The following is a 17755-nucleotide window of genomic DNA, read 5'->3' on the forward strand; positions in this document are numbered from 1 at the left end:
CTTCAATCCTCTATCTTTTAGTTGCTTTCCTTGTTTTAATAATGTTCAGGCTGTTTCTCTGGCAAAGGCTAGTCTTGAAGGTATGAATATTAAAAATACTGTGGTTTAAGTTAATTGAATGAAAGAAATGGTTGACAAAAAAAAAATACGTTTCTTCCAACTCAACAGGAAGCTATCTTTTAACTCATCAGCTACTTTTTATGCAGACTTTATTTCTTTAGGGGATATATTCAATATTATGGATGACATAATTATTTTTATCGTGAAATGAAAAAATAACATTTTAGTAATACCCTGCATGTAGAAACTAATAACAGACTCTCCTTTTTCTCTCTCTTTTAGCAATTTGTCTCTTAGTCCTTTACTTGAAAAGAGATTGAGACAAGCAAATTGCAAAATAAGTTTGTATAATAGAACACTACTGGCAATAGCTAATTATGGCCCATATCCATTATGATTTTCCATCTATTCACATTAACCATGGTGGTGTAACTGATACCATCCCTTTTTAGCTAATGGTTGTTTTGCTATGGTTTCACTGGTGCTCTATTTTTTTTGTTGAAGTTGAACCCTTGTATGCTCTGTTCTGAGAGTAGGACTTGTTTGTCAAGTCTCAATGAAATACTCATTAAGTGAAAAAATAAAAAAGGAGGAAGATATATTTATAGTGGAAAATAAAACGAATAATTTTATTAGTATGTGCTAGAATCCAATGTACATGTACGGAACACTAACAAATTCGCATCATTTGTATAATTCGAGTTATATATAAACACAAGTAAGAAAAAAAGATCTAAAACAAAAAAAAGGAAGATAAAATAAAGTCCACTTTAGGGTTTGGCTTTGGAGAAAAGTATAGTGAGTGGCAATATGTCGACTTGCACAAATTGAGTAGCTTACGTGCGTGACATTTATGTGGAGGTCTCTCAGTGCTTTCCCCTTCAACAAAGCAAAAACAACAAACATAAGATTTATTGTTATATACATAGAAAATAGTTTTTAATCAGGGCTAAAATTAGAATTATAAAAGAAAACGTGATTGATGCAAAAGAATAAGAATAACATGATTTAAATTTGATAAATAATGTTTTATTAATAGTTAGCAGAATTTTCTTTTAGAGTATGATCTTTGATTTGAGGCATCAAATTTTGTATGTATTCATGAAAATTTATATTTTGCTAAACTTAGGCCGAAGAAGTTTGGTCATTCGTGATTGGGTGTCCTAAAATCCATGGGAGAGTGTGTGTCTGTGTCTTGGTTACTTTGATAATATATAATTCTGGAGCATCTAAGTATATTAGAGAGTTCGAAACCAAACAAAAGCTGTGTCGAGTTCTAGCCAATGGTTTTCGTGGCTGCGAATTAATCTTCCTTTTCTCCTAACAAATATCTATAAAAGAAAAAAAAACATAAGGTGGTCTCGGGCGGTCAACTCTCATATAGTGATCATGAATATTATAATGATTATCATTTTGTTTCACAGAAGTACTGAAGTTTACAAAAATACAAGATTATTCAGCTCTAAAACAACAATAACAAAAGTTTATGAAAAGATACCTTTTGTTTCTGGTTTAAACGCGAATATAAACTTACGTATAGTATGAGGCCATGAACCTTTCACGCCTAATTTTCCATATAAAAACATTTCATTAGTAATTTTATTGCGTAATCTTAGGTTAGTGTATTATAATTCTTTTTATTTAAGTGTCATCCGTATTTTCGTGTGTTTCGGCAGTTAAAACATCAGCGCTAGTGTAGTTACATAAGATCACAAGTAATAACCTTATCACCATCATAACTTACGTACATCAATTAATCAAGTTGGCTTGGCTTGGCCGGAAATTAATTCGGGTGGTATCCCCTTATCCAGTTTCTATAACAAACATATACTGCATGTACTGCACAATTTCATAAGCATAAAACATAAACACACCTTTGTCAAAAAAAAAAAAAAAAGCACAAAAAACAAAATAGACTGCTTCTGTTTGATACGGTGTGATTTGCTTTCTTAATTTTTTTTATTATTAAAAAGACTATTGCGTAATCCCCATCAAACGTACTATAGCTTATAATTATATATATACACACAACATATCAAATCCAAGGCAACATGGTAAAACTAATTAATAATCACTTTTGTCTCAAATCAAAAAGGTAAACACTAAGGTCTTACACTAGTTTTGCATGGACACACAAAGGCTCCAGCTTCAACTATCTCTCTTTCGACAGTTAACGTTTTCCCGAACAGCTTTTTCTAGCAAGAAGCTCGACTCTGGCCGATGCAACGAGCTAGTGAGGCCGTACCAGCCAAAATACTCAACGAACCCTCTCGACTGTTTTTTTATCACTTGTGAGGTCTTAGCTCAAGCTTGTAAGCACGTATTTCCATGGGAGATATCGAGACACGTCCTTCCTGCAGCGGTACTGTACCAGCTTGATCCTCGTACCCAAGAATCTCCATGTCTTCTTGCAAGAGATTCAGCGAAGTCGGTTTCACCTTCGTAGCTCCAAGATCTTTGAACATGTCGGAAAAGCTCACCGGCTCATCAGCCACGCTCGTGCAGTTCGCTCTTCTTCCTTTGTGGCAATAAGAAGAGTCCCAACCCCGTCGGTTGAGGATGAGAGCGAACCTCGGTTTGTCTCCTTCCACTTGCTGAGAGTATTTCGATACACGTGGGACCTTGAAGTTAACGATGTGGATGTCGCACGGTAACGGTTTCGCTAACGGAGCAAACGAACCGTACTGCGGAACACGCACTGATATGTCTTGCGGTTTCTTGGCGATGAATGTGTTTATGGGATAGTTCAAATGCGCACCCACGAGGTGAGAGAGAAGGGAAGGGTTCCTAGGGAAAGAGTTGGAAACAGTCTCTGATATTGAGATGTTTGATTCCGCAATAAGGTGAAAGACCACCGTCATTGCTCGATTATCCATCACGCCTTGACCTAGACCACGTCCGTCATCACGGACCAGACGCCTGTCCAGCATAATCTCCAACCAACCATCTTTAAGACTCGCAACGCCGAGTGACTGGCGAGAGTGAACGGAGAATCTCTGACCGTTGGATCCTTGGATGAACGCTAGAGACGGCATGGGGTAGTAGTTTCCTTGAAGAGGTATCTTATCGTAAGTCTCCCTCCTGCTCATCTGGAAACCGTTGAGATCAGAGTAGAAGACGTTTTTGTTGTCGATGTCGGTCTTGTAACGGACGATTAGCTCCTGGTCATCAAAAGCCTCGTCGACAAGCTCGACGTGATACTCCATCTCAACAACTAGATCCTGAAGCGTGTCACCTCCGGTGTAGACTCGAGTGCTGTGAGAGATAGGGGACTTCTCCCACCTTGTCTTAGGGTAAGAGAAGACTTCTTGGACTAGGAGTCCCTCTGATGTGAGTATATGTCCACCGGATTTAACAATCGGTTGAGCTTGACCTTTGGGTTTGAACAGGTACGCTCCACTGTCTGGACTAGTGTACATACCAATCTCCTCTCTCACGACGGTCTCTACCCCATTTCTATCAACTATCTTCTGGAGTAAGCCGTTTTTAACATCAAACACAAGAGTCTGATGTTCGTTTCGGATCTCAGTCACATCTCCGTCAAGTTTTGAGCAGGTATATGGAGACGGGCAAGGGAACGGGTCGAACTCAGAAGCGTATTTGAGTTTAGACTGTGTAGCTTTCTCGCATTCAACGTTTCCGTTGACAATGTAATACGTTCTCAGACCAAGAGCTGGGATGGTAGCTTTCCAGTGAAGGCGATGTCTCCCTGTGAATAGTTTGGTTCTGTCATGCTGAAGTTCGGGAGATATCTGGCTAGGGACGCAAGTCCAGTTCGAGTCCAGAACCGAGATCTCAGCGCGGTTGACAACGACCGTCACTACCTCCTCTCTTACCTGTTCCGATGGATTGAATAGTATAACCGTGTGTGAGTTTCCTTCGCGCGCAGCGATTGGTTTGTGAACGGGGTGAGCATCGTACTTGGATCTCACTTGCTCTGCCTCGAAGAACGATGGGGCCTGATCAGATTTTTCCTTCTCGTGGCGAGTCCCAAGAAGAACTTCGATGGCTTTAGACATAAAGATCTGAAGGTCTTGCAACGAAGTATGCATCCTTGTGCCATAATCTTGCACCACATGATCCTTTGCAGTTCCGGTTACTCCATCATGGTGCTGGAAAAGAGCTAGATTCCTTCTCGCAGCAGTTAACTTAAACGCAAAACTCGTCGGAAACTTCTCGCACTGGACTCGATGGCAGTACCCTAGCAGAAACGACATCATGATCTCGGCTCCACGAAGGGTATGCTCGAGGACACGATCAACAGCTTTGAAGAACGGCCTCGAGACATAGTAACCGCTCCAGTAGTCTTGCTGCCTATCTGCGTATGTAAAGAAGTCACCTGACAGAGAAGGGAAACCAACGACCTGACCAGAGCCAACCTCACCGGGAAGAGAATAGTTTACTCTATCTGCTTCTTCTCGAAGCGTTGTGAAATAATCCTCCAGAGTACCAAACTTCGCCTCTGCGTTTAAGCTAGGATTAGAGTTGATGTGATCAAACAGCACCTGGTAGTTACGGAACTGAGCCTCGGCTTCATCAATACTAATAAACCGAAAATCATCTCCAAGAGGTATAAGAAGGGTGTTTGTTCGATACAGTGTGGATTTTTTCCTGTACTGATCAAGAAGCTTTGACGCCCTCTCCTGCACATTCTCTTGTGTGGTCTCCACTGGGTGCTTCCCCCATGGACAAAGCTCGTACTTAAATCCCCGCATCCGAGCAAAATCGAACTGACAGCAAACTGCAGGCTCAGGCCCACAAGTGTGTGGGATGTCGTATGAGTAGAAAGGCATCATGTGGACAAAAATATCTGTCGTCTCCATAGCGTCCCAGCTCTGACGCCAAATATACTCCAGATTCTTATGCAGGGCAAGCTCTTTCTTGAGCTCGTAGTGAGTCCTCTGAATAAGCATGTTTTCGAAACCCATACGCCTGAGGAGGTAAGCCATTGTTGATGAATAGCCAAAGGGATCTATGGCCCATGAGTTCTTAGGAATAACTCCAATTGTGTCGTTAAGCCACATGTTCCCCTCTGCTATCTGCAGAAGAAGACAAAATCAGATACAAGAGCACAGCCACTACACTAACTAAATATGGTTTACGCCTGAATCCTAACTCTTGGAAGAAACTTTACCCAAAAAGGAAAGAAAAAACACATGGGTACACACACAATGCAACAAGAAGATGGTTAAACTAGCATTTTCTTTAACCAATTAATATTCTACAATCACATGCTCTTACTTACACATAGCAAACAAAAGAGGGTTTTCAGCTCAAACGCAGTATTAGGTAATGTGGAACTATAACCAAACCAGATGTGACAATAAATACAAACTAAATGGGTATCATGAGAAATGCAGTAACAACCACAGTCATCATCACCATCTTTGTTTCAGTAAAAGTCAAATTTCTCAGTAGATAAAGTAGAAAAGTAAAGAGTTACAGAGATATATACCTGTTCAATAATAGCAAAATAATGTGAATTAGCCTGCACACAACATTAAAGAAAAATACTTAGCTCATCTCAACATGTTTCTTTTTTACTCAATTTTGTTTTTATCAACCATGTCAGAGAGAGATACACACCTCATCATTCATCACCCAGCCACCCCCAACGATCTCTAACTGCCCGTTCTTGATCAAGTTACTCAAAGCTTCTTGCTTATTAGGTGAAGCGTCTCTCCACCATCTCTCCAGATACGACATCTCCTCCCATATAAACTTCCTTCTAGAATCCTATTTTAAAACAGAATCCATAAAAAGAGCAAATTAGATTTCAACGCGATTCACGTTTTTAGAGATTAGTGACGTCACTAAGATCGTTTCGTGACGTCACCTTCGATAGAGTCTCAACGATGGTGTCGAGGATATGCCTCGACTGCCTCTGGTAATACTCTTCAACCGTCAGCTTCCACCCAGGATCGTTATGCGAGTGAGGCACAACGAAGATCTTCAGCCTCTCCTTCTCCCACTCGTCGCCCTTGTACGTCACCTGCCACCCCTGCTTCCACGGCCCGCCGTCGACGTCCTTGAACTCGATCCGATCGTAGAGATCCTTGGTGGTGATGTCCACGGCGAGCGAGCCGTTCGCGTGCCGCCGGGTGGCGGTTTTCCGCGGCTTCGCGATCCGGCTGGATCTGGAGGCGAGGAAGCGGGAGGAGATCATCGGTCCCGGGACGCCGAAGTGGAAGAGCGTGAGGAGGAGGAAGAGGAGGGAGACGGCGAGTGCGATGACGAAGAAGTTCGCGAAGAGGAAGTTGACGAGGAGGGTTCGTTTCCGCGGTTTGCGATTGATCGCGAGCTTGGATTTCGATAGAGCGGTTGGGAGAAGCGATTGGCCCCAGCCGCCGCCGGTTCCGGAGGCGGCGGCGGAGGTGCCACGGCGGGTGTTGCCGATGTAGGAGGAGAAGGGCATGACTTCCGAAAAGTCTAGCGGAAGACTGATAAAAACTACGTCGTTTTTGAGCTGAATCTTTTTACTTCTACTTGGGTCTGGACTTTGTTGAGTGAATGAGAGAGATCCTCCGAGTGACGTTTCTTCTGAGTGGTTGTTGGATTTTTTGTAGATTCTAGTAATCGTCAGGGGTAATATTGTCTTTTGGATATGAGATTAGATTTCGCTCGACTTTTCTACGTGACACGGAGGGAAAGCGGTCAAGGGAGTGCGGTTTCTTATAGTTGCGTTTTGGTAATGCTATTTCAAGAGGAAAACAAAAAAAAAGTAAACGTATCGTATCGTATGCATTAGTGGCGGATCAAGAAATAATGGTTGTCCGGAGCAGAACTATAAGATACTGTAATATATTTATAATTTTGATTTCAACCGGAACATTATAAAAAATCAGTACAAAAATACACCAGTTTTAAAATTTTATGGTGGACAGTTATCCTTTTTACCCATATTGTAGTTCTGCCACTAATATACATTGGAACTGGATCATATACCAGTGGCGGAACTACATCATGAGACCCAACAAAACAAACATCAAATAATTGCCAAAATGTATCGTATGTATTATTAGAGCTGAATCGTTGAGCTGACATGTTCAAGACCGGTCCAAACATTGCCAACTCGTTTTTATGGGTATAAGCCAACAAAGACAACAATGTTTATAGACAAATTTATGTTGAATAAACTATAATTAACTTAGTTACAATCTACTTTGATGTTATTTTGATTTAATCTGTTTAGACTAATTTAAACAGCTTAGATCAATTTAAACTATTTTAAATCGTATAAATCAGATTTTTAAAATATCGTTGGGTGCTTAAGTCCCACCTGAATCAATTTTTTGAAATTTTCTTATTACCCGTAAAATGAATCCTAATCAGCCGCTTATATGGATTATGCGTCACACACACTAGGCATGCTCTCCCCCCATAACAATATGCAAATCAAGCGGAGAAATAATATCGTAAAAGTCAATTAAAACAAAAACTGGATTTAACAAAAGAAGGCTTAACCAGGCCCATCATCAGGCCATGGCATAATTTGAAACCCCCGCCTAACACATTTAGCGTCCGCGGTCACAACAAATCAGATACCCAAACACACCTCTTCACTCTCTTTCTCTCTCGCCGAGTGTTTACTTTTTCTCGGAAAAAATATCTTTTGTTGTCTCTCTCTCTCTCAGGAAAATGGAATCTCTCGGTCGCCAGTCTTACAGCCGGAAGGAGAAATCTCTCGGGGTTCTAGTCTCCAAGTACTCTCTTTCTCTTAAGCACTTGCGATTCTCCAGATTCTTAGTTTGATTTATTTTTCAACTTGATTCAGTTTCTTGCGACTGTATAACCGAGACGATGTTGATCTGATCGGCCTCGATGATGCTGCCGGGAAACTAGGTAACTCCTCTTCCCCCTCACTAACTTTGTGTTTGCTTAAGCTCCTTAACTTTTGTTGAAATCTGAAATTGCAGGAGTTGAACGACGTCGCATATACGATGTTGTTAATATATTGGAGAGCATTGGGGTAAGATTTTGATGTTTGTTGGTGTCGTTGCTATCTGGTCGATTTTGAGCTGTAATTAGTTTTTTTTTTTTTTTTTTTGGTGTTGTTGTGTTTTACGCAGCTTGTAGCGAGAAGAGGGAAGAATCAGTACTCGTGGAGAGGCTTTGGACAAGTTCCTCCTGTTCTTAGTCTACTAAAAGTACTTAACCAATCATCTACATGCTTTTTTTTCTGCTCACCTTCAGTGCTGAAGGGTTTTGGTTTTTGTCTCTATTGTTTACAGGAAGAAGGAATGCGAGAGAAGTTTGGGATCATCCCATGTGTGACTAACTCAGAGATGGTTAGTTAATGTTTATATTCTCTTTACTGTTTAGAATCTTTTGGTTTTGTTACCTTAGAGGTTTCAAGCTCATTTGAATAGGTGTTGTATGACCAAGTAAGAGAGGAGCCTCTGAAGTTAAGTCCTGATGATCAAGAAAACTCGCCATCCCCAAAACTTGGTAATTGTCATATGCTTTTAACATCATTCGTTAATGAAAGGACTGAATATTTCTCTACGCATTTTCAGCTGAAAATTTGCATTTCATGTACTATTTGAATCTAGAATCTGATAAGAATGAAAACAAGACCTTGGTAAATGATAAGAATGCTCTATTCAATAAAGTCTTACAGGATAAGGTTCGTGTTGGTGCTAACAGCTGGAAGCTAACATTTTTTGGTTTTATTTTCAGACAGCAAGAAGGAGAAATCTCTTTGGGTTCTTGCACAGAACTTTGTGAAGCTTTTTCTGTGCTCTGATGTAAGTGAATAATTGATATTACATCTCTGTAAACAGGCTTGAGCAGTTTCCAATTAATTGACACTTGTCTTGTTGCTTTGGTCACGTCAGGATGATCTGATAACACTTGATGGCGCTACAAAAGCATTGTTGAATGTGTCTCAGGACCCCATGAATATGAGAAGTAACACTAACTCATTCCTTTTTTAAATCTTTTCTAATCTCGAATTATCAGATACAGAAGCAATAACACAAACCCCATTTCTGTAAACTCTCTGCAGCTAAAGTTAGACGTCTTTACGACATTGCAAATGTGTTTTCCTCAATGAATCTAATCGAGAAGGTACATTACTATATGATCTTGTTCTAATACAATATGCTGAATATTGTATATTCATCTCTCATTATCTTGTTTTTGTATTCGTTTTCATACAGACTCATATCCCAGAGACTAAGAAACCGGCATATAGGTGGTTGGGAGCCAAAGCCATAGCCATAGCAGAAGCCAGATTCCTTGCTGCTCCTGCAAGCCTATGCGATCGCATTGAGCCTAGAAAGCGAGCATTCGGGACCGAGATCACAAACTTCACCACAAAGAGAGCCAAAACTGATTGTTCTAAAGACCGCAAGCATTACGAAAGTCAAAACACATGCAGTGTAATCAAGCAAGAACAATGTGATTCCAAAACAGCCGTGAAGAGACCATTACCTCCCGCAGATACTTCTAAGAAGACCAACGCAGGAAAAAGCAATAACCAGAGTATCGATGTTCTTGAGAACCTTTCTTCTGCACACACACTACAATATTGCAATCATGGTAAGAAAAAAAAAACTCTCTTCTTCTCCATTTGTACTTATAGTTTTGGTTCCTATGAGATTCTTGAGTTTGTGCCTTGTGCGTATACGTCTTCCTTGCATTTTGTCAACTTACAAGTCAAAGTTTATTTCATGAACAGAGTTAACTGGTCTTCTCGGGCACTACACAGAGACATGGAGGACATGGCATGCAGAGTTTGGTCGGAAATGACTTCACCAGGTAGATACTACAATTATCCGATGGGTGCCAAAAATGCTGATGTTTTTAGCTTACAACAGAGAAAACATTTACTCGCAGATCAGCAGAGCCTTATCTTGTGATACTTTGTAGAAGAAGACAGAAGTTAAAACAATTTAAAAGTTTTGTAGCGTTTCTTATCGTTCCAAATCGATACCAATAGTACCCGTTTAATATGACTGCTCAAATCCAAAACGATTTCAAGTTTGCATCAATTAAAAAACATTTGTAAGCTGAAGCATAATTTGAAAATATAAACTTAAATCGATTATTTATACTGTAGGTTTTGTCTTTTTGGTATGGTTCGATTTTTATTATAGTTAATATAATTTTTTCTGAGGTTTAAGTGATTAGTGGGCTCACATAAATAAACGAACGAAGGAAGAATTTTCATGGAACAAAAAATAAATAAATCATAATTATCAAAATAAATAAAATCTCTATCAGAATATTTAAGTAAACAATTAAAAACAAAAAGATTCTTCCATAGCCAACGCACATCACGCAGCCACACACACATCGGAGAGAGAGAGAGAGAGAGCTCGAGACGCTAAACTTAATGGCGGCCACGTCAGCTCGAGCCTTCATACTCTCTCGCGTAACGGACCTTTCACGGAAGAAGCTCATCCTCCACCAACCGCCACCGTCGTCTCCTCGCCGGTTTCCTAACCGCGCGGTGTCTTCCGCCGTCATCAGCTGTCTCAGCGGAGGCGGAGTCTCCTCCGACGATTCGTACGTATCCACTCGACGGTCGAAGCTTGACCGAGGCTTCGCTGTGATCGCGAATCTGGTGAACCGGATCCAGCCGCTTGATACGTCTGTTATCTCCAAAAGCTTATCCGATTCGGCTAAGGATTCGATGAAGGAGACGATTTCGTCTATGCTTGGACTCCTTCCTTCCGATCAGTTCTCAGTTTCCGTTACCATCTCGGAGCAGCCTTTGTATCGCCTCCTTATCTCTTCCATCATCACAGGGTAAATCATCCGGACTAATCTTCCGATGAAACGGCAAATCAATCATAAACGAAATGATTTTTCTAAAACAATCAGTTTAGGCAGCTCCAGCTCTAATCATAATTACCGTCTAGCGATTTCTTGAACATTGATCCGGACTTTGATCTCTCTGCTATGAATTTTCCAAAATAATCAGTATAGGCAGCTCCAGCTCTAATCATAATTACCGTCTAGCGATTCTTTGAATATTGATCTGGACTTTGATCTCTCTACTATGAATTTTCTAAAACAATTAGTCTAGGCAGCTCCGGGTCTAATCCTAATTACCGCCTAGCGATTTCTTGAACATTGATCTGGACTTTACTGTGAATTTAGCGGTTTGTTTCATTTGTTTTGGTGTTTTCCGCGTTGTGGTTTTAGGTATACGTTGTGGAATGCGGAGTATCGTGTATCACTGACGAGGAACTACGATATACTGACTGATCCTAGAAAGGAGGATGATCAATCTTCGAAAGACGATGTGAGATTTGGATCAGAGAAGGGAGTGAGCGAGGGTTTAGGGGATTGTGCTGAGGAGTTAGAGAGAATGAGTCCTCCTCAGGTGTTCGGAGACTTATCACCTGAAGCGTTGAGTTATATTCAAGAGTTGCAATCTGAGTTAACTAGCATCAAAGAGGTAATACTCAAAACGTCGTGTGTAACTCACTGTGAAGCTCTTTGTTCATGTGTGCATTCTCAGTATCATTGCCTATATATATGCTTGTTTTATTCCAGGAGCTAGATCTGCAAAAGAAGAAAGCTTTACAGATAGAATGCGAGAAAGGGAGCAAGAATGATTTGTTGGAGTATCTGCGTTCTTTAGATTCCGAGATGGTACGAAACGTTTTATATTTCCTTTTGATTTCTTATTCTCAGTCTGCTGACGAGAACCGGATTTACAGGTGGCTGAGTTATCTCAACTATCTTCACCAGAAGTTGAAGAGATCGTGAGCCAGCTTGTCCAAAACGTAATGGAGAGGATCTTCGAGGACCAGAATACTTCAGCTTTGATGCAGGGTTCAGTCATAAGGACTACTACAGAAGGTGGTGGTGGTGATGGAGCTGGTAGAACAGTAGACGCTTCCAGGGATTACCTCGCAAAGCTCCTTTTCTGGTAACTCTTTATTGAATCTTTATCCACGAATAATCGTAACAGAGCTTGTTAGTCTCATTGATGATTCGTTTCATTTTCAGGTGCATGCTGTTGGGACATCATTTAAGAGGTCTGGAGAATAGATTACATCTTAGCTGTGTTGTTGGGTTGCTGTAAAATCAAAAAGGAGACAAAAGGAAAACATCAATGTATATTCTTCTCCTCCATTTTGATTTCTTTAATCTAATAAGCTTTAAGTTATTAATCAATCAATCAATCAATGCCCCTGCAATTTTTTTCCATCTTTGAGTTATTCAAGTTAGGTTTAAACGTCAGATAGTGTTAAGCTAAACAAAGTTTATGAACATAGTACATAAGGATCACTAGAAGTAGAAATTCGTTAACAGAGTAGTTTTTGCTTTCATTGGGATTTGGGAACTTAGACCTGTTGGAGGTATATGGTTATGCAATGCATCTTCATTTTTGTGTTCAAGTATAATGTGTCTTCAATTGGAACATACTGCTATATGTGTATCATTTTTTATAATTTTATTCATTAATCTATTTTTATCAAATTGACCATGTTGAGGAAGTAGGTGGTCAAGTAATTTAGTCGAATATCTCACGTGTACTCACTTCACCAACCTCATCATATGATAATTAGTGTGTTCAAATGTCTTTTTCTTTTACGCACTTCGCATAAGAATAGTAATTAACCAAATATACATTTAATTTCATATGGATCTGTGTGATACGTGTTTAGTTTAAATTTGATGTTTTTTCTGCAAATCCGTCTTAAATTTGAAGTGCCTTCATTAGTTTTGGTTTTGATTTCTTGGATTTTTTTTTGTTTACTCATGAATGGCTGTGAGGAATAAATAAATTAGGTAGAAGAAGAACTTTACAACAGAAAACAGAAAGAGCAGAGTTTCTCATGGACACGAACACAACCGAAAAAGCAGCAGTAGTTAGTAACTTAGTATGTCACACAAGAAGCATTGGTCTCTTCTTCTGTTTTAGCATTTCACCACTTCAAATAAACGAATTATAAACCCAACTCACTGGTACTAAAAACATGGGACTCCACCCTGTCTCCGAGGCCAACGCTTCAAGCCCCTTCGGCTCTCTCTCCGCCGCCGAATTCTACTCCCTCCATTCCGTCGCCCACTCCTCCGCCTACATCACCAACCCAACCGGTCTCAAACTCTTCACCCAATGGTGGACCCCTCTCCACCGTCCACCACTCGGCCTCATCGCCGTCGTCCACGGCTTCACCGGCGAGTCCAGCTGGTTCCTCCAACTAACCTCCGTCCTCTTCGCCAAGTCAGGGTTCCTCACTTGCGCCATCGACCACCAAGGCCACGGCTTCTCCGACGGGCTAACCGCTCACATCCCCAACATCAACCTCATCGTCGACGACTGCATCTCCTTCTTCGACGACTTCCGTAGCCGTCACGCTTCCTCCTCCTCCCTACCTTCCTTCCTCTACTCCGAGTCCCTCGGCGGCGCGATAGCTCTCTACATCACCCTCCGCCAGAAATCAAAATGGAACGGTCTCATCCTCAGCGGCGCCATGTGCTCCATCAGCCACAAGTTCAAGCCCCCGTGGCCGTTACAACACCTCTTAACCCTCGCCGCTACTCTCATCCCCACATGGCGCGTCGTACCAACTCGCGGCACCATCGCCGGAGTCTCTTTCAAGGAGCCCTGGAAACGGAAGCTAGCCTTTGCTAACCCTAACAGAACAGTCGGTAAACCACGCGCCGCAACGGCCTACGAGCTAGTAAGAGTCTGCGAGGATCTTCAAAGCAGGTTCGAAGAAGTAGAAGTTCCCTTGATGATAGTACACGGTGGAGACGACGTCGTTTGCGATCCTTCCTCGGTCGAGGAGCTTTACATGAGATGTAAGAGCAGAGACAAGACGATAAAGATCTATCCAGGGATGTGGCATCAGCTGATTGGTGAGTCTGAGGAGAACGTCGACTTTGTGTTCGGTGATGTTTTGGAATGGATCAAGAACCGATCTCAAAACGACGCCGTTAGCAATGGTAGCAAAGCGTAAAAAAACGATTTAGCTTTCATATATAAATAAAACGCTCCGAGAATGTTGTATTCAAAGATCCTCAAGAATAGGTCAAACTATGTTCCGTGACTCTCAAGAAACATTGGTAACAATAGAAAAAATTGAGAAAGTAAATAATTTCAATCTCTTTAGGAGAAGCCATTGAATTAAAAATGAAAGATATAATGAAGGAAGTGGAAGGGAAAGTAAAATTTTCAATGGCGGATTCGACGATGATGTTACTTGTACAACAAGCAATGGACAAAGCACACGAAAAGATCAAAACAAAACACGGTCTCCTCCTCCGCCTCAATGCTATATCCCTCTTCTACGAGCTTGCCGTCTTACAGCTCCAGAGCTGTCTTAATTTCGTGCAACAAGAGACCGATAACCTCGAGAGCAACCACGAGGAAGTTGTTCGCGATCTGAGGAAAATCAAAGACAGGCTTCACCACCGGCTCTTAGAGACGGAGCTAGCTATTCTCGAGAAAGACAGAGAGCTTTTGGAGAGGTCAGAGAACGAAGCGAGCTTGAGAAACGTTTTGGAGAGTAAAGAGACAGAGCTTGTTCATTTGCAAGATCTTGAGAGGAAGAGAAGTAGTTGTAATGAGATCGGTGAGGAGTTTTCTGAGCTGAAGAGCTCTGTTGATCATCAGGTGATGAATCTTAGACAAAAGATTGAGACGGAGTACGATGGTTTGGGGAAAGAAGCTGATGATCCTTCAGGTGTTGATATAGATGTTTTGAAAGGGACAATGGATCTTGCTTTTAACAAGATGCATCACGCGATATTCTTGTCTGAACTGGGACCCATTGAGCAGAGTTGGAGATGGTCTGTAGAGAGGGAGACAATGGGGTTACTGATAAAAGGTTTCATGAGTGGTTTAGAGGAGGAGAAGAAGAGGGTTATGATGGTTGTGAGAGATTATGAGTTAGGTTTTAAAGATAGGGTTTGTTTGATACGTAGAGAGGTGGAATGTTTAGAGTCTCAGATTATTATTCAAAGATCATCATCATCTCCTAGAGCAATAACAACATCATCATCTTCAGTAGATTGTGAAGTTGTTAATGATGATAAAGAAGAAGAGGGTGAGGGAGAAGAAGATTCAAGTAACTATCCTGTTTCTAAGTTGATAAAGAGTCATGAATCAATCATAAGGAGGAAGAGTGAAGAGCTTGTTTCTCCTAAGATTGAGTCTATTAAACGGCAGAGGAGCTGCAACAGCTCTAGCTCGAAGAGAGCTGTTGATGATATTGTTTCTGGTCTTGATAGCTTGGTGTGTCTTAACACTAAGATGTTTGAATATTTTTGTTATGATGAGGATGATGATAGGTGTGATGAGCATGAAGTAGTAATGGATGATGGTTTGGATGATGTTTGGAAGAAGGTGCAGAAACATAGGGCAGTGTTGTCTGGAAATGAGGTAGAGGAGAAAGAAGATGTGGAGATGAAGTTAATGATCTTGGAAGATACTTACTTGACTCTACTCAGAGGTTTGTTAACAGATAATAAAAGGTTGCTTGTGGAACAAGAAAAGATGGCATGCTTGGATAAATCTCTAGTCTTTGATGGTTATGAGAGTCTTTGTGAAGATGAAGTGTTCAGACAAGAAGTGAATTTGATTATTGTAAGAGAGTTTCTAAGAGAAATGTCAGAGACTGTAGAGAATCATGAAAGGGTTAAAGCAGACAATAGAAGGTTGTTTGAGGAACAAGGAAAGTGGGCATGCTTGGATACATCTCCAGTCTTTAATGATCTTGAGATTCTTCGTGAAGATGAAGAATGCAGACAAGAAGTGGACTGGATTATTGTAAGAGAGTTGCTGAGAGAATTTTCAGAGACTGTAGAGAATCATGAAAGGACTGAAGCAGACAATAAAAGGTTGTTTGAGGAACAAGTAAAGAGGGCATGCTTGGATAGATCTATAGTGTCTGATGATTTTGAAATTCTTCGTGAAGGTGAAGAGTTCAGACAAGAAGTGGATTCGATTACTGTAACAGAGTTGCTAAGAGAAGTTTCAGAGACTGTTGATAATCAAGAAAGGATACAAGCAAACAATAAAAGGTTGCTTGAGAAAGAAGGAAAGATGGCATGCTTGGATACATCTTTAGCCTTTGATGATTTTGAGATTCTTTGTGAAGATGGAGTGTTTAGACAAGAAGTGGATTGGATTGTTGTAAGAGAATTGCTAAGAGAAGTTTCAGAGACTGTAGAGAATCTTGAAAGAATTGAAGCAGAAAATAAAAGGTTGCTTGAGGAACAGGGAAAGAGAGCATGCATGGAGATATTTTTAGTTTTTGATGATTTTAACTTCAAGATTCAAGAAAGGTTGAAGATGGCAACTTTAGGGTTACAAAACTTGGGGAAAAATATTGATTCAACGATGGATTATATGGCAGAGTTAAGACGAAAAGAATCTGTTTATAAAACAGCTTTTGTTCTTAGATGTGAAAATCTCATAAAGGCAGAAACTGAGGTAAAACAGCAGTTTGCTATTTTATTCCTTATTATGCGAATTGTTATGAACTGTTTTAATTTGATCTTAAAAACTACAAAACAAAAACAAATATCAGGTTGATCTTCTGGGGGATCAAGTGGATTCTCTTGTGAAGCTTCTGCAGAAAACACTTTGGACATTTCATCAACATCCATTGCTTCTCTGCAATCACTCAGATGTAAGTTAACCTTAAATAAGTAGATTGTTTCACTTTGTAGAATCCCTAAAAAAAAAAAAAAGTAGATTGTTTCACAAGTAGTCTATCTGCAGAAAAATCTGTAATTTCTTTTGCTTTTTTTTCTTTCTTCCAGATATCAGAAATCTGTAAGATGATCAAGGAAGTGTTATGCGAGGATTATAAAGCAAACTAATTTTAGAATCAGTTTCTTCGTTACACTCTTATTACTAATCTGCATGGGGACAGCCGTCCACGAAACATACAAGGCCACGAGCTATTCGTCTCCAAGTCATTCGTCCACAAGAAATCCGTTGACAAAACACCCATGACCCATCTACAAAACGTTCGTCAACAACACGCTCATATGTCAAAATTTTCATCTTCCTCTTTGTTACGCTTTACGCTTTACGCTTTTCTTTCCTAAAGAGATTCTTATGTAAATGTTAGGATGAAAACACTATGGAATCTTAGAATATATGCTATTTTTTTTTAGAACTAAAAGGGTTAAATTCAGGTCTATTAAAGACACATGCCTAATTTCCGGGTGGTAAGTGCAACCCACGGATGGATCCTCTTCCGGATATTTAAATGTGCCGTAAGCATGGGCTCATATCCGCGTGGCCACATGTGAAACTAATAATTTTGTATTAGAGGGGAATCGATCCCTGTTCTAGACCAACAAGACAACTCCTCTTCGGGTGGAAACCACTAAGCCACCACGATGTGATTTAAAATATATGTTATTTATGCCAAAAAAACTTTAATTCACAAAATTTTAAAATATATCGAATTGGATATTAAATTATATAAGCCAAAAGTGTTATAAAATATTATACCAATTTTTTGTATGTTTCTTATAAAATGAGAAATTTGTAGAAACATACATAACGATGTTATTTTTTTAAAAAAAAAAAGAAGGAAAAAAACTTACACAAAAGCGTAGTTTCGTCCTGATTTTAGTAAAGTACATCACAAAAGTGCTCTTCATGTGAGAAGTGTGTCTACGTGAAAGAAGGAAACTCCAAAGTGTGACAAAATTGTTATTCACTCAAAAAAAGGAATTATTTCACTTCTCAACACAACAAGATCTA

At 40.2% G+C, this 17755-nt stretch overlaps 5 protein-coding genes across 6 annotated transcripts; 4 read left to right on the forward strand and 1 right to left on the reverse strand.

The window, feature by feature from the left end:
* Positions 1-2042: 2042 nt before the first annotated feature.
* On the reverse strand, positions 2043-6635 carry LOC106429929 (alpha-mannosidase 2). Its single transcript, XM_013870697.3, has 4 exons — positions 5897-6635; positions 5647-5796; positions 5516-5548; positions 2043-5099 (listed from the first exon to the last, which is right to left on the reverse strand). Exons 1-4 carry the CDS (start codon positions 6473-6475, stop codon positions 2346-2348), a joined length of 3516 nt encoding a protein of 1171 aa, XP_013726151.2. The 5' UTR covers positions 6476-6635; the 3' UTR covers positions 2043-2345.
* Positions 6636-7562: 927 nt separating this feature from the next.
* LOC106367194 (E2F transcription factor-like E2FD) lies at positions 7563-9976 on the forward strand. 2 transcript variants are annotated; one of them, XM_022699049.2, is made up of 12 exons: positions 7563-7763; positions 7835-7902; positions 7977-8029; positions 8130-8207; positions 8292-8348; positions 8430-8508; positions 8740-8807; positions 8898-8970; positions 9068-9129; positions 9222-9603; positions 9743-9822; positions 9901-9976. In XM_022699049.2, exons 1-11 carry the CDS (start codon positions 7699-7701, stop codon positions 9811-9813), a joined length of 1056 nt encoding a protein of 351 aa, XP_022554770.2. In that variant the 5' UTR covers positions 7563-7698; the 3' UTR covers positions 9814-9822; positions 9901-9976. The 2 variants fall into 2 exon arrangements, with proteins under 2 accessions (XP_022554770.2, XP_013662368.2); XM_013806914.3 differs by having other exon boundaries at positions 7564-7763; positions 9743-9976.
* Positions 9977-10290: 314 nt separating this feature from the next.
* LOC106367192 lies at positions 10291-12187 on the forward strand. Its single transcript, XM_013806912.3, has 5 exons — positions 10291-10815; positions 11215-11470; positions 11569-11667; positions 11736-11947; positions 12028-12187. Exons 1-5 carry the CDS (start codon positions 10400-10402, stop codon positions 12101-12103), a joined length of 1059 nt encoding a protein of 352 aa, XP_013662366.2. The 5' UTR covers positions 10291-10399; the 3' UTR covers positions 12104-12187.
* Positions 12188-12421: 234 nt separating this feature from the next.
* LOC106429933 (caffeoylshikimate esterase) lies at positions 12422-14037 on the forward strand. The gene has a single exon (XM_013870702.3). It carries the CDS (start codon positions 13002-13004, stop codon positions 13986-13988), a length of 987 nt encoding a protein of 328 aa, XP_013726156.2. The 5' UTR covers positions 12422-13001; the 3' UTR covers positions 13989-14037.
* An 88-nt stretch (positions 14038-14125) lies between these two features.
* On the forward strand, positions 14126-17675 carry LOC106429934 (WPP domain-associated protein). Its single transcript, XM_013870703.3, has 3 exons — positions 14126-16465; positions 16563-16664; positions 16798-17675. The coding sequence occupies exons 1-3, from the start codon at positions 14162-14164 to the stop codon at positions 16855-16857; spliced, it is 2466 nt and encodes an 821-aa protein (XP_013726157.2). The 5' UTR covers positions 14126-14161; the 3' UTR covers positions 16858-17675.
* Positions 17676-17755: the final 80 nt, after the last annotated feature.

This window comes from Brassica napus, chromosome A2 (genome assembly GCF_020379485.1).
Source record: "Brassica napus cultivar Da-Ae chromosome A2, Da-Ae, whole genome shotgun sequence".
Lineage (NCBI taxonomy): Eukaryota > Viridiplantae > Streptophyta > Magnoliopsida > Brassicales > Brassicaceae > Brassica > Brassica napus.